Here is a 14626-nt window from a genome sequence, read left to right as displayed (position 1 = left end):
AGAACAACCAGGTTTGCAAGAACAGTATTTATAGGATAAACAAATAGCAAATGTACAGCCTCGCTTCCCCCAAGCCCCCACAGTCTCGGTGCAAGAAGGTCCCCTCCGAGCAGTGAGGTGAAAGCAGGGTCGAGGGATGGGCACAGTCTCTGTCCCAGAACCAGGTGCTACCGTCAGATGACCCCCCAGACTTCTTCAAAGGCTGTGGTGAGTTTTGCACAGGTGAGGGCTGCAGAAAGTGGGTAGTTGCTGATGGACACCATCTTCTCGGTATACTCCACACGGACCTAAAGAAAGAAAGCATTCTGTCTGCTGGCTGTCACTCTCTAACAGGCAAAGCCCTTCTTTGGGGCAGGAAAAACACGGCTGAGCTAGTTTTTCACAGATCTGTTTAGTATCGATTTTGTACAAAGGATGAAGAAGGTCCTGACTTTTCACTGTCACAAATATGCCAGCATCCCTCAAAAGACACAGCCTGGGGCAGGACGTGGAGGCCCCACTGGTCTTCCAGCTTTGTTCTCACCCTCTATTTCCCAAGGTCATCAAAAAATGCCAGCTGTTCTCAGAATTCCGTACTAAGCCTCAGCCCTGTGAAGAACCCAAGAGTTGAGCCCAGACCTTACCTGGCCATGCGCAAAGGCCCCCACCACAAAAACAATAGGGTCACTACTGGGCACCAACTCTCGTACATCACTGACAACTGGGATGGAAAAAGATGTGCCAATCTTCATACATCCAACCGGGAAGTGATCTGACACTGGATTCTTAATTACCTAAAAAAAGAAAGGGGGGGGGATGGAATCAGCCCCCAAAACAATCTCAGAACCCTACCTCCAACCAGTGGGTGCCAATACCTCACCTTCAAGAGCTTCTGGGGGCCATCAGCTGCTCGAACACTGAGTTTGTGTAAAAGTTGGACTGGATGGGGGGGAGGGGAGAGAAAAGAGTTCAGAGCTAGGTGGTAACCCCATTTGTTCCGCCCAGAAATTTAACCAGAAAAACTCATAGTTAAGGTGGGCTCCATGTGTCCTTTACATCCACACCGCGGTCCTAAAACGTTCTGAACAAGAAGCTGTCGAGCAGATGACTAGCTGGATGACAGAGAGTTCCCTCGCCCTTTTCCATTCAGCCAGGAACCCACGTGGGCTTTACCCATGCACCTGGGAAGATAACGAAGTGCCCTTGTTCTGGTATCAGACATGTTCCCCCCCCCCCCCCCACTTAGAAAGTTCACATTTCATTTCTCCTGTGTCCTCTTCCTCCCCCCTTCACTACTGCCGAGTTCACTCTGAACTGGAAGTGCTCAAGATCTCACCCATGAGGCCACAAAAGCGTTCAAAGGTTCTGGGAATTCGAGTCTGGGGGTTCACTTCAATCAGCACATTCTTCTGTGTGTGGATATAAACCTGTAGCAAGCCAGCTCGGTTCAGGGGACTGTCCATCAGCATCAGTAAACTCTGAGGGACGCAGAAACCAAGGCACAGTTCAGACTGCAGAGAAGCAGCACGCAGCTGCCCAATCTTCCTCCCAAAGGCTCAGGGGTTGCAAGCTGTGTCCCAGGAGTTACCTGGTGAGCTATGTCTGGTCTCACTTCGCCAGGGTCCCGTCCATTCTTCAACAACACAGATTTGTGCTTGTCACAGTTGAGTAGCTCATAGGTCTTCCCTACCTAAAAAATAGGGAACATGACAGCAACATAACCTTCTTTTATCTAGACTAGTGGTTCTCAAAGTGTGGTCCCCAAATCAGCATCAGCATGAGCATCACCTGGAAACTTGTTAGACAGATTCTCAGGTCTGCTCCAGAGCTTCTGAATCAGAAACTCTGGGGGTGGGACCCATCAAGCCCTTCAGGGGGTTATCGTACGGCCACTGACCCTTTCTCCCCTCCCACCATAACTGTTCTTAGAGGGAAAAGGAAAGGACACAGCCTGTGATTTCACATGATCTAAACTTCCGCACAACAAAGGAAACCAACAAAACAAAAAGGCAACCTCAGAAGAGGAGGAGGTATTTGCAAATGATACATCTGATAAGGGATTAATATCCAAAATATATAAAGAGCTCACATAACTCAGCACCAAAAACCAAACAATCCGATTAAAAAATAGGGGACCTGAATAGACATTTTTCCAAGGAAGACCTACAGATGGCCAACAGACACATGAAGATGCTCAATATCACTCATCGGGGAAATGCAAATCAAAACCACAATGAGATCCCACCTCACCAGCCAGAACGGCTAGCATCAAAGACAAGAACTAAATGTTGGTGAGGATGTGGAGAAAAGGGATCTTCGTGCACTGCCGGTGGGAATGTAAATTGGTGCAACCGCTGTAGAAAACAGTATGGAAATTCCTCAAACAATTAAAAATATAAATACCATACAATCCAATTACCAAGGAAAACTAAAATACTAATTTGAAAAGACCTATGCAGCCCTATATGTTTATTACAGTGTTGTATTTACAACAGGCAAGATTTAGAAGCAACCCAAGAGTCCCTTGATAGATGAATGAATAAAGATGTATGTTAAGGGGAGCCTGGGTGGCTCAGCCAAGCATCCAACTCTTGATTTTGGCTCCCGTCTGATCTCCCTTTTCCTCTGCCCCTCCCCTCTCACCAGGTGTGTGCACNNCCTAAAAAAAAAAAAAAAAAAAGTATATTGAACAGTGGTTGTATATGAAACTGCTTTGTAAACTGTAGGTTCCTCAAGTATCGTGCACAAAGCCAGAAATAATCCTGGGATAACAGGCATGAGTGACCGAGGGATATTATCCTGGCAACTCTGTATACTAGAAAAGTCACCAGCTAGAAGTGTGACACTAAAAATCTGGCCTGATACATCAGCAGCTAAAAGAAATTGCAAATTGCAATTTGGAGTCATAAGGAGCATTAAAATGGTCAGTAAAAAATCTTTAAAACATACCATTAAATAGAAATACTGGGTTCGAAAGGCCATGTTTGTATGTATCAATAGAACATTTGTATGTCTGGCAACAACTTGAGATATATAACTCCACAAAGTTTAGGGGAAGAGGCATGTAGATTTTGAAAGTGACTAACTGAAATGACAATAAATGCCGGAGTAATAAAAAAAAAAAAAATGCCGGAGTAAGCACAGGAAAAGAACAAAGGACCAAGAACCTCCTCCATGGGACACACTTAATTATTGAAGAAAAAGAACCTCTTGAATAGAACAATCCAGTTTCTACCTGTTAGTTATAACTAGGGGTTTTGTTCTTTTAATGAAATAGAGATGAAAACAGTATGTTACATGTAGTAATGGTAGGTAATGGCTTGTGAAACTTTGGGTATCTTATAGTTGCCTGTGTGTACTTGTTCACAATGTAATTTTTTTTATTGTGGTTTGTGGTTAATAAGCTTGAAAACCACTAACTAGAATAATCAGAGAATGAATACTATGTGTATTCATTTTCTGTAACAGGTATTGGAGATACAAGAATTTTTAAAACCTTATTCCCTGCCCTCATGGGGCCTTCTAGTGGAAGAGACAAACGGTAAACCACCACATGAAACCAAAACCAAATTTTGATGAACATCATGGAAGAAAAGTGAACTCTCCGGTTCATTAAAAGATTATAACAGGAAGGCCTGATTTATACCAGGAAGGGAGTCACTTCTATGAGGAAATAACATTATTAAATGTTATTGCTGAAGAATGAACAGCAATAATAGACTCAATAATTGTTAAATGAATGAACATTAAGTAGGAATTCATGAAGCAAAGAGCTAAGTAAAGGGAGCTTCCGTTAGAGAACATTATGTGTAATGGCCTTAAGATATCAGAGAATTCAGTGCTTCCAAAGAGCTTAAAAAGGCCAATGAGTCTGGAGTATAAGGAATAAATGGGAGAGAGCAGGCTCGGTGAGGGTCGCAGAACAAGAGATACCAGCACAATAGTACAGATTTCAGCTAGCTATGAATTCAGTCACCCCTGGAGTAATGTTAATGACAATTTAACCAAATTCTTCCAGCATGCTCTAAGAATTTTAATTTGGCCTGATATTTTCAGTTTGTTTGTTTTTTTTTTTTATAGACTATGAGTGAGGCGTGGGAGACAATCTTAAGCAGGCTCCATGCTCAGCGTGGAGCCAAACACAGGGCTCGATTTCACGACCCTCACCTAAGCCAAAATCAAGAGTCAGATGCTTAACCAACTGAGGCACCCAGGTGCCTCCTTTTCACATGAAGTTCTTAGTAAAAACCCTAGAATCAATAACAATAGTAATAATTCCAAGTGACAGACATTATTCTAAACTCTCTACTGATATTACCTCCTTTTATCCCCTCAACAATCCAGTAAGGTAGGTACTATCATCCCCATGGAACATATGAAGAAACAAAGTGGTTACATGACATTCAGAATTAATAGGCTGGAAATACAGCAAGCAATTAAGTGAGAGATGAATATCAGATCCTATAAGTTAGAAATATCAATTACCTAAGAAAAATGAAAAAAGGGGCGGGCTTTCTAGGCTGCAAGCTTAGTATAGTAACAGAGGCAGAGGAAGTAAAGACGGAAAAGAATCACAGCATACATTGCTATCAAAATAATACAGATGGAAAAGAATCACAGCATACATTACTATCAAAATAATACTTTCAAAGCACTTTCAAAGTATTAACCCCCACTTTACAAACTGAGGACAAACTTGTTTCACAATCAAATTCACACACTTAAAATAAGAATAAAAACCAAGATTAAAAACCTAAGTATGACTTATAAACCAGGGCTATTCTGGGCCTACTCATTGGACAAGTTTAGGTCTGAAGGTTAAGAGAAACAAGAAAGAGAATGAGAACACAGCAGTTTTAAGATAGGGAATTTCTGGATTTATTCAGGAAAACAGCCAAATGACAGTTAAAAAAAAAAAAGATTTAAAGGATAATCTGATCCAGTGTTTCGAAGTGGACAGTAATATAAAGGAGGGTAACAATAGACGCATGTTAAGAAAATAAAACACAAAGTCCTGACGAACAAAAGGTTAGTCAAACTGAGCTGCAGTAACTACCTTTCTCCTTTGCTCAAGAACTTGTCTTAGGATATGGGATGACCCGTTGGACAAATCTCCTCTCCTCTCCCCTCCCCTCCCTTTCGATGACTATCACAGAATCCTAGTAAATCAACTGGCAACCAGAACGGGACTGCTACAATGGGATTCAAGGACAGAGGAAAACGAGTGATGCCAAGCCAGGATATTAAACCAAGAAACAGTCAACTCGGCCACTCTTCCTCCAAAGGGATATTTCGCCTCTCTCTGCCTCCCCAACCACTTTGAGCTTCTCACCCTCAACCCTCAGGGTCCCATCCTATCAATCTATTTCTCCGCTTCCTTGTCCCAAACTACCTTGACTGTCTCCAGACTGGCCCCTTCCAGCACCACAATGAGCCTTCGCCCTCCGATCTTGTTTCCCGCCCCGAGTCGGGGCCGCTTGGGAGCCACAGCATCCCACCCTTCTTCCTGCTCCGCACCGCGCCGTTCACGAGGTTGGAATCCGCCACTGGGCGCAGCCATCTTGCCACCGGACCGGAAATTGCGCTAAGGTCCTTAAATTAAACCTCGCGCTAGCCCTAATCTCAAGCTTTCTTCCGGCTGCCATTTTGAAAGTGGGCACTTGGAAAGAGCTACGGCTAGCCATCTCACGCTACTGAAGCCTCTCTGGAAGGGCAGAGTTCCAGAAAGGGGAGGGAACTTCCGAATGCGTAATTCCTGTGCGCGAAGTTCGGGTCCGCTGTGGGCGCCGGGGAGGGTTTAGAAGGGAGCGCACTTCCGGTGCCCTTTCTCCCGCGAGCACCGCGGGCCCCGGACCCTCGTGTGAAGGGTGAGATCTCTGAACTGGAGTGGGGTCGAGGTGGTCCGGCGCCCGCTTCTGACCTCTGGTGCCGCCGGCCTCAGAATCGGACATGGCCCAGAACTTGAAGGACTTAGCGGGACGGCTGCCCTCCGGGCCCCGGGGCATGGGCACGGCGCTGAAGCTGCTGCTGGGGGCCGGCGCCGTGGCCTACGGCGTCCGCGAATCCGTGTTCACCGGTGAGCAACCTCTGCCCGCTCTCCGGATTCCTCCCAGCCCCCTCAGGTCCCGCCCGTGCCCGGTCCCGCCGGGGCCCCGCGCACACCCAGCCCCTCTCCCCGCCCCACCAGAGGCTAGTAAATACTTTCAGCGTTTCGGCCTGATCCCCACCCCTCTCCCCACAGTGGAAGGCGGGCACAGAGCCATTTTCTTTAATCGGATCGGTGGCGTGCAGCAGGACACCATACTGGCCGAGGGCCTTCACTTCAGGTAATGGCGGGCAGAGCGGACTGACCCTGACCCTTCACCCTTGAAAGCCAACCCACCGGTGGCTGCAGTAGAGCTTCAAAGGACTCAGCGCTGCCCTTGACTTCTCCTGGAAATTGGGTGCTGCCCCAAACTCCTGTTCTCCAGAGAGAGAAGAGAATTTCTGCTTGTCCATGGTCACTAAGAGGTGGAACAGGCCAAGAAACACGTGGGGAGGAAAAACCAGGCACAACTAGTGACACTGTGGCATCCTAATATCTGTCCGTGTTCCCTCCCCTGCAGGATCCCCTGGTTCCAGTACCCCATCATCTATGACATTCGGGCCAGACCCCGAAAAATTTCCTCCCCCACAGGCTCCAAAGGTAGGTCTGGGCACTTGGTAGCCCCTGGCAGATGACTACATAAAGTAAGCAAGGGAGCCTGGCAAGAGATTCTAGGGGAAGAGGATAGGGTCAGTCTCTTGGGCCTTGGTTTCCACATCTGCGAAAGAGCTGTAATAAAAGTATCTGCTTCTGAGGTTAAAGCAGTACATTCTGGACATACTGTGTGTTCACCCATGTCTATCAAACGTCCCTCCCTGCTAACGTAAATTCAGCGAGAGCACTGTTTGTCCTTCGTCTTGTTCACTGGCCAGATCAAAGCCTTATTGTAAAGCCTTGTTTTCTTTTAGCTGCTTGACTAATTCTGTCCACTAGTGTCCCCTGTCCTGGGGAACCTTTGCCCCACTTTTCACTGGAGTACCTGTTCCCGTCTAGACCGTACACAGAAGTTGTGTCTGAGATTCCCCAGACTCCTTTCTCATACACACACACGCACACACACAGAGGCATGTATACAGTAATTCAAATAGCTCACCTGGAATGTACTGTCTTGTACTGTTTTTAGCGCAAGTGGCTTAACATTCCTTGAATCCTGGGTCCTGGGAATAAAGGATTCATAAAACGCAGTCCTTGCCCTCAAGTCCATTCAGTCTAGTAAAGAAGGTGGGTGATTATGATGCAGCATGAGAGAGCTCACAGTAGAGATTGAACACAGTACAGAAGCAAGATGAGAGGTCAGCTTTGCTGGTGGAGCTGGCGGGTCGACAAGACTTACAACGGCAGAGGCTGCCTTTGGCCTGTCACCCTGCACAGCACTGCACCAGGTGTAGAGAGCGGCATGCGGAGGGGAAAATGCTTGGGGAAGGGTGCGTGGCTAAAAGGCCAGATGAGGCCCCCGGGGCCTTAACCAGCCACTGCCGACCTCACTCTCAGACCTGCAGATGGTGAACATCTCCCTGCGAGTGCTGTCCCGACCCAATGCCATGGAGCTTCCCAGCATGTATCAGCGCCTAGGGCTAGACTACGAGGAGCGAGTGCTGCCGTCCATTGTCAACGAGGTGCTGAAGAGCGTGGTGGCCAAGTTCAATGCCTCCCAGCTGATCACCCAGCGGGCCCAGGTCTGACCTGTCACCATCTACGTGGCTTCCCACCTTCCCTCCTAGGCCCAGAGCAGTGGGTATTAGGAAGAACAGCTTGTTAGAAAAGGGGTCATGACCCTAGTTCCCTTTTCGACTTAAAGCTGTGCTACTGGCCCCTGTGGGAAACGAGCCGAGACCGGTGCTCAAGAGCGCTGGGCAGTAGGAAGCCTGGGAGAGAACACGGGCAAGGTCTAGAGGTACATATTCTGTGGGGGAGAGCGGGAGATGAGTCACTGCGGTCTGCCGGAAAGATTGGACCGAGTCCTTTCCAGCTCAGACGTTCTAGTTGAGGAACCAAGAAAGGGTTGTTTCCCACCATTTTCTGGAGAGCTGGTACTCAGACGATCACAGCAATACCCCTCCCTTCCAGTTCCCCAGCCCCTTCAGTCTGCCCCTCCCTGACCCCCAGGTGTCCTTGTTGATCCGGCGGGAGCTGACAGAGAGGGCCAAGGACTTCAGCCTCATCCTGGATGATGTGGCCATCACGGAGCTGAGCTTCAGCCGGGAGTACACAGCTGCTGTGGAAGCCAAACAAGTGGGTGAGTTGCGAGAGGACAAGGCCAGGCTCTCTGAGAATGCAAGAGGAGGAGTGGGGTCCCTGACGCCTCACATCTGTGACCCCGACACTCTCCCACCACAGCTCAGCAGGAGGCCCAGCGAGCCCAGTTTTTGGTGGAAAAGGCAAAGCAGGAACAGCGGCAAAAGATTGTGCAGGCCGAGGGTGAGGCTGAGGCCGCCAGGATGATATCCTTTTGCTGAGAGAGGTGTCTGCCCAGCCCTCGGAGCACTTCGCTTCCCCCTTCTCCCTCCTGGGCCGGCTGATGACACTAAGGCGAATGCGACTCCGTGCTCTCTGGTCCTTGGCTCCCTGGGGATGGAGGTTTTGAATGGGATCTGAAATCTTAGTGGGTGCCTAAGGCCTGGCTCCTCACTGTAAGGCGGATCCATAGCACCGCCGGCCTCGCCTCCATTTCTGCTGCTGCCTCCAGTTCCTGGCAGCTGCCTGCAGGGGGGCCCACAGGTGGGGACCAAAGCGGGACTAGGCACGAGCTATCTGAGCGCAACCTTGGATCTGACAGCCCAGAGAAGGGCTGCAGTGGTAAGGATGGGGCCAGGGTTTGCATCCGGACCTTGTGTGAACCCTTAACCCCAACCTGCTCACCTTGGAGAAGCCCTGAGCAAGAACCCTGGCTATATCAAACTGCGCAAAATCCGGGCAGCCCAGAACATCTCCAAGACGGTGAGTCTGGGAGCCCAGCGTTCCCCGCAAGGCAGCCGTGAGTCTGGAATCGTTTTAAGTGAAAGCATGTTGAAGTGAGGGGATTAGAATCTTGCTCGTTGGGGTTTCTACTCAAACTGGCTTCTCCAACATGCTTGCTCCATGAGACATGGTTCCTGTGGGCTCCCTGACCTCTTTATGCCTCTGTTAACAGTGCTAATACATCACACTTGCTCGCTGCCCTGGATCTTTGTCTGAGAGCAGAAACCATGCCTTCGCTCGTTGCCGTAGCCCTGCTCCTAACCCACACAGATTCCATCAGTGGTCATTGAATTGCAAGGTCGGGGTCCAGGTGTGAACACTAGCATCTGTTTTTTATTTCCGGCCCTATAGATCGCCACATCACAGAACCGCATCTATCTCACTGCTGACAACCTCGTCCTGAACCTACAGGATGAAAGTTTTACCCGGTAAGACTTGTGACCCACACAGTGGGGTGTCACAGAGAGCCTGAGACCTGTGTCTGGTTGCTTGAAAGACACCAATTATCTGAATCAAAGTTAGAGAACTGGGTGGTTGACTGCCCCTTACTTGACTCTCCTAAGATTGGGTTTATGGGATCAAATAGGATTATTCATGTGAAAAGCACTGGAGCAGTGAGGTTTGGTCCTGAGAAGTAGTGAAAGATGATACTCCGTACTCGCACTTGAAAGCCCTAAAGTTGCTGCTCGAGGGTGTGGAAGGATGCTAAAAAGGAGAGGCGAGAAGTGGCGTGGCCAAGGGAACCAGCCTCTTCCTTCTCAGAGTGAGATTCCTGGCTTCCAACCATTTGTCTTTTTCTCTTGGGAGCGAAGGAGGGTTTAGAGCAGGTGGGGCCTGAAACTGACAAATCACCTGTGCATTTCTCTTCTCTTTCTGTGTTTCCATTCGTCTGGTGACCTGGTCTCTACAGGGGCAGGTGAGTTGTTGACGCATCCTTGTTTCTCTGGGGTCTTGCAGCTCCTCTCCCGCCTCCCCGTTCTCACCTCATCACACACGCCCCCTCACTCGGGAAGGAGGGAGTGGCCTGAGGTGCTCTGCCCCTCACATTTCTGTTCTCTAATAGTGTCATCCGTCTGTCCCCTTTCCACAGTGACAGCCTCATCAAGGGTAAGAAGTGAGCCTGGTGACCAGGAACTCCACTCCCAAAGAAGTGGATCTTTTCCTCCCCTGGTTTTTGAGGAGCCATCTTTGGGGTCCAGCACACCCCCATCCCACCCCCAGTATCATGTGATGGTCCCTCCTGCATCTGTCCTTCCAACCCTTCTTGGATGAACAAAGCCGGACCAGTTTTCCGGGGAATGATTTTGCTCCTCCCTGTGCTGGCCAGAGGTGTTGGGACTGTGTGATTTCAGAGTGATTGCCTACAGTGTTGGTTCCTCCCCCCAGGTCGGGAGGCAATAACTACCATCCCAGGAATTCTCAATAAATTTTTATTACTTAAACTGAAGTCTTTTGCGTCCTGTTTCGGAGCTGGGTGAGGGGAGGCACGCATGCGCAGGTTTGGATCACGCACTCCTGGGTCTTTCTTCGTATCCGCCAGCAGGGGGCGCAAAGATTCTGACCAGGGCAGTTAAGGAGGCGTTAAGGGCCTGGGCCCTCCTGCTCACCCTGGAAGCCCAGCTGAGTCAAATCCAAAACAGGACCCAACCTGGGAGCAACAGGTCCTCGGATCCTGTGGCCCAGCTGCACTTTTGACTCCACCCTCCACTTCTACCACATCGCCAACGTTAATTCACCAACATTTCCTTTTTTAAGGCTGGAGCAGCTGTGGCTTTGCTGAGCTAGACCAAAAAAAAATCTGATGACCCCAACACACGAGCTGCTTCCTTGGTAACAAGGTTCCATGTAGCTGTGGGGGAAACCATTTGTGCCTGTCAAGGGACTTTGTGTTCAAAAGCTCAGCGGATCATGTTCCTTGCTGGGGTCTACCCACACTCTATTTCTCAGTCGCCAGATGTGAGAAGCCATTTATGGAACAGGATTTTACCTACAGAGGTAGGCTCTTGACGCCAGCAGCCCTGGGCCCCCAACAGAGCAGATGCCCCTTTTCAGTCCCTACACAGCTGCCTCATATCCTTCCCATGACAGCCCTTGGCAACTCGAGCAGCAGAGAAATGAAGCCATTGCTTGTGCCTGAATCACACCACAGTCCCAATTTCCCATCTCTTGTCTTTATGGGGAGACAAGGAACATTGGGAACCATTAGCAGTGGGGCCAAAAGTATGTACAGGAATTACAGAGTACGTGGTAGGGGAGGGGATGACAGGGTTAGAGACTGGGTTCGTCTTCTTCTCAGATTGTCAAAGAAAAGTAGATTAACGTTCCCCTGCTCTGCAGGTAAGTGTCATAAAAGGGACAGGGACATGAAGCAGGTATGGCTTCCCACTCCTCAAGAGCTAGGAGCCTGAGATGAAATCGACAATCAGACAAAAGCCAGGTCAAATGACCGGAATCAGTCCGCCATGAGTTCCTATGCACACTTTATTTCTTGCCCCTTCCCAAGGCAGGAAGAGAATGGAGGTACCTGGCGAACAAGCATGTTTCCAAATCCTGCTGCGGCTCTAGGGGCAGCCATTTTGTCTCCTCCCCATTGTTCCCCTTTTCCAGTGATTTATACCCCCACTCAGAGGGGTAAAGGTCAGAGGTGGTTCATCAGGAGGCCTCCATGGTCTTCAAGGCTCCCTGAAGGTCACTGCCGAGGGAACCGGCCCGGGGGCCATCTTTACCAGACAGTGTTAGGAGCTTCATGATTAGACCATCCAACACTGTGCTGGAAGATGGGCCCAGAGCCGGCGGACACGCAGCTCCAGGCTAGAGCTGACCAGTTGCTACAGGGACCCCAGCCGCAGGCCAGGTGAGGTCTCTCCAGAGTGTGTGAGCCAATCCCAAGCTCAAGGTTGCCTGTGGGTTTTGGATCCACCAGATGACAAATCACACTGGGGTGGGGGAGGGGCTCGGGGCCATTGTGTCCCTTCAGTGGGCAGCCAGCCAACCGAGAGCCACCTCTCTTGCAGCACCCTTCGCTCAAGACGAAGGGGCTTCCACAGTATGGGGGGAGGTTCGGGAGAGGGGATTGCAGCCAGGGGCCTCCATCATTACCCGGCAGTATTAGAGACTCCCAACCAGCACCCAAACACTGCTGGGTAAGACGGGGGCCCCCACCCAGCCTGCCCAACTCCAGGTCAGGCAGTCCTCCTCCCAGGCTCCCTGCGGAGGGGCTGCAGAACCCTGGCTCCCATCCCCCCACCACCCGAGCCCCTGGGGACACTTCCGGGTGAGCCCTATAGCCCGCCACCAGCCCCACCCTGAGCTGCGGATCCACTGAGACCCAGGCAGGTCTTCCGCAGCCCCCTGCCCCTCTGTTCCCCACCTCGGAGCNGCTCGGCCCCAGAATCCCTCTCCCAGTGGCCTTTACCTGTCACCGGGCCGCCTGCCCCCCACAGAGTGAGTGCCGAGGAGAGGAAGGGGAGTCAAGGCCCAGGATTCAAAGGCCTAGAGCCCGCCTGCCCCGGCCTCCACTCTTCCTCCTTCCTTCTCCGCCTGCCTGGCAGCGCAGGCTCCTCACCTGGGCCCCGCCCGCCGCCCCTGCGCACAGGTGTGTCCTCCTGCCATAGGCTGCCCCCCCACTGCCTTAACTCCTTCTCTCCCAGGGCCAGCCATAGGCACCTCCTCTGAGGCCTGGCCACCTTGCTAGGCCTCCCACCCTTTCCTACAGGTCCTTTCTCTCCTACCTGCCTCCCTTTGCCCCCGGGGCCTACACTCAGAGCCTGGTCTCCAGCGGGAAAAGAAAGGGGCTGTCTTCCAGCTCCTTTGCCTTCCTCCTTGGCCTCTCCCCACAGCTACTCCTGCCCTGGCTAGCCCCTTCCTCTGAGGCCTTCTACCCTGCCCATGGCCAGAGAGCCCGGAGGTCAGCAAGGGGGTCAGCTCGGCTGGGATTGGGTTGCGCCCCCAGCCTATGCTGGGCGTCCCTGCCTGTTGAAGGGCAGGCAGGTCCCAGCGGGGTGCCTCCCTGTCCTCAGCCCTCGTGTTGGGGAGCCCACCCCGCCAGGAGGCCAGAGCTGGCCAGGAGCACCAGCACAGACCCCACCCATTAAAGTACTGAGCTGCTCTCCTGCAGCCCTCGCCGTCGTCTGGTGGGAAGAAACGGCCACACTGTTCTCAGGGGGGCGGGGGAAGGGCTGGGGGGGTGCCCCCGGAGGGCTGAGCTGCTCCTGGGCCCACCTCATTGCCCTGGGTCCGTGTCCCAACCCACAGGCAGTTAGCCCTGGGGTGGTTAGAGGGGTGGGACGCACCTTTCTTTTGTGCGGCTCTAGGCGTTGCTGGGAGAGGAGCCCTGAGGCCCACAGGTGGTGCCCCACCCACCCACCCCCAGGAGGGCGATGGCTCCAGGGCCCGCTGCGTGGCCCAATCGAAGTTCTCGTGTGCCTCTCTCTCTCTCTCCTTTGTGTGCGTCCTTAACACCTGTCTGTACGTATTTGCTGTTCGTGGCCTGTTTCTGGGTCTGTCTCCCAGCTCTACAGCGACAGGAACTGTCGTGTTCACGCCAGGCCCCCAGCACTGCTGCGGGGCCTGTGACACAGTGCACGCCCAGCAACAAAGCGCATGCTGTGGGGCAGTAAGGGTCGGCCCACTCCTCAGCCTCTCCTGCCCCAGGGACCCTCGCAGGCTTCCCCAGGAGACGGGCCTTTTCAATCGCCATAAAGCCTTCACACGAGGAAGGAATCTCACCCGAGACACGGGGCAAGGAAGAGGGGACAAAAACAAAACCGGCAGGAGCACGAGGGCGGCAGCGGCCCCAGGGAAGGGAGGAGCAAGATGCCCCACGGTGAGCCCACAGGAGCTCGGGGGGCGGGCGGCCGGTGGCGGGCGGGGCGCTAGGCCTGTGCTTCCCGGCCGGGAGCGGCCTTAGTTCTGAGATCTAGACGTCAGCACCACTGAGCGCGGCTGTGTCCTCTCAGGGTGACCCCAGCTGCATCTCCAGGAGTGTGTGCTCTGGAGCCAGAGGGCCCGAGTCAAAATCCGAGCTTCAATGCCCCTGTGAGCAAGTCCTGTAGTCTATCTGTGCCTCAGTTTCCCCCACGGTGAACTGGAAATCACACCGGTACCTAGACTGAATGAATATGTGTCGTCTTTGAAACAGTGCCTGACGTATGACCAGTGTGTAATGAATTATCGTTGCCAGTTTCGATCTTCCTCCCTCATCTCAATGATCTTCACACCCACCCTTTCGGGATCATCCTTCATTTTATTATATGTATATACATATTTTTTAATTGAAGTATAGTTGACTCACAATGTTACTTTAGTTTCGGGTGTACGACGTAGTGATTCCACAAGTCCATACAGTATGCTACACTCACAAGTGTAGCCACCACCTGTCAGCACACAGCTCTTACGACACCGTATTCCCTGCGCCGTACCTTTGAACATTCTCCACTTGAAAGGAGAGACTGAGGAACCCGGCCCACAGTCACACTCCTAGTACGTTAAGCAGAGTCCAGAACCAGGTCTGTCTCATTGTGAAGGCCGAGCTTTAATGCGCGCGCACACACACACACACACACACACACACACACACACCACCCCCACCCCCCATAACCACCT

General features: G+C 51.6%; 2 protein-coding genes and 1 non-coding gene across 3 annotated transcripts; 2 read left to right on the top strand and 1 right to left on the bottom strand.

Moving 5' to 3' along the window:
- Positions 1 to 12: 12 nt before the first annotated feature.
- On the bottom strand, positions 13 to 5570 carry EMG1 (EMG1 N1-specific pseudouridine methyltransferase). Its single transcript, XM_002922222.4, has 6 exons — positions 5372 to 5570; positions 1568 to 1669; positions 1316 to 1457; positions 860 to 918; positions 624 to 773; positions 13 to 287 (listed from the first exon to the last, which is right to left on the bottom strand). The coding sequence occupies exons 1-6, from the start codon at positions 5537 to 5539 to the stop codon at positions 174 to 176; spliced, it is 735 nt and encodes a 244-aa protein (XP_002922268.1). The 5' UTR covers positions 5540 to 5570; the 3' UTR covers positions 13 to 173.
- Positions 5571 to 5766: 196 nt separating this feature from the next.
- PHB2 (prohibitin 2) lies at positions 5767 to 10467 on the top strand. Its single transcript, XM_002922223.4, has 10 exons — positions 5767 to 6055; positions 6221 to 6305; positions 6585 to 6664; positions 7556 to 7740; positions 8171 to 8300; positions 8402 to 8505; positions 8924 to 9001; positions 9374 to 9450; positions 9933 to 9938; positions 10113 to 10467. The coding sequence occupies exons 1-10, from the start codon at positions 5929 to 5931 to the stop codon at positions 10138 to 10140; spliced, it is 900 nt and encodes a 299-aa protein (XP_002922269.1). The 5' UTR covers positions 5767 to 5928; the 3' UTR covers positions 10141 to 10467.
- LOC117796861 lies at positions 8576 to 8839 on the top strand. The gene has a single exon (XR_004621566.1). It is a non-coding gene; the product is annotated as a small nucleolar RNA U89 (small nucleolar RNA).
- Positions 10468 to 14626: the final 4159 nt, after the last annotated feature.

The sequence above is a fragment of the Ailuropoda melanoleuca genome, chromosome 16 (assembly GCF_002007445.2).
Source record: "Ailuropoda melanoleuca isolate Jingjing chromosome 16, ASM200744v2, whole genome shotgun sequence".
Taxonomy (NCBI): Eukaryota; Metazoa; Chordata; class Mammalia; order Carnivora; family Ursidae; genus Ailuropoda; species Ailuropoda melanoleuca.
Note: the sequence above shows the minus strand (reverse complement) of the source record. Positions and strands in the feature narration are given on the sequence as shown.

Bases quoted from the DNA above. Each gene is read 5' to 3' on its own strand.
- PHB2 (XM_002922223.4), top strand. From the start codon at position 5,929: ATGGCCCAGAACTTGAAGGACTTAGCGGGACGGCTGCCCTCCGGGCCC. The intron at 6,056-6,220 runs GTGAGCAACCTC...CTCTCCCCACAG, and splicing joins CCGCGAATCCGTGTTCACCG to TGGAAGGCGGGCACAGAGCC. The intron at 6,665-7,555 runs GTAGGTCTGGGC...CCTCACTCTCAG, and splicing joins CTCCCCCACAGGCTCCAAAG to ACCTGCAGATGGTGAACATC.
- EMG1 (XM_002922222.4), bottom strand. From the start codon at position 5,539: ATGGCTGCGCCCAGTGGCGGATTCCAACCTCGTGAACGGCGCGGTGCG. The intron at 1,670-5,371 runs GTAGTTTGGGAC...CCTATTTTTTAG, and splicing joins CCAGTCTGGAGACAGTCAAG to GTAGGGAAGACCTATGAGCT. The intron at 288-623 runs GTAAGGTCTGGG...TTCTTTCTTTAG, and splicing joins GGGCCTTTGCGCATGGCCAG to GTCCGTGTGGAGTATACCGA.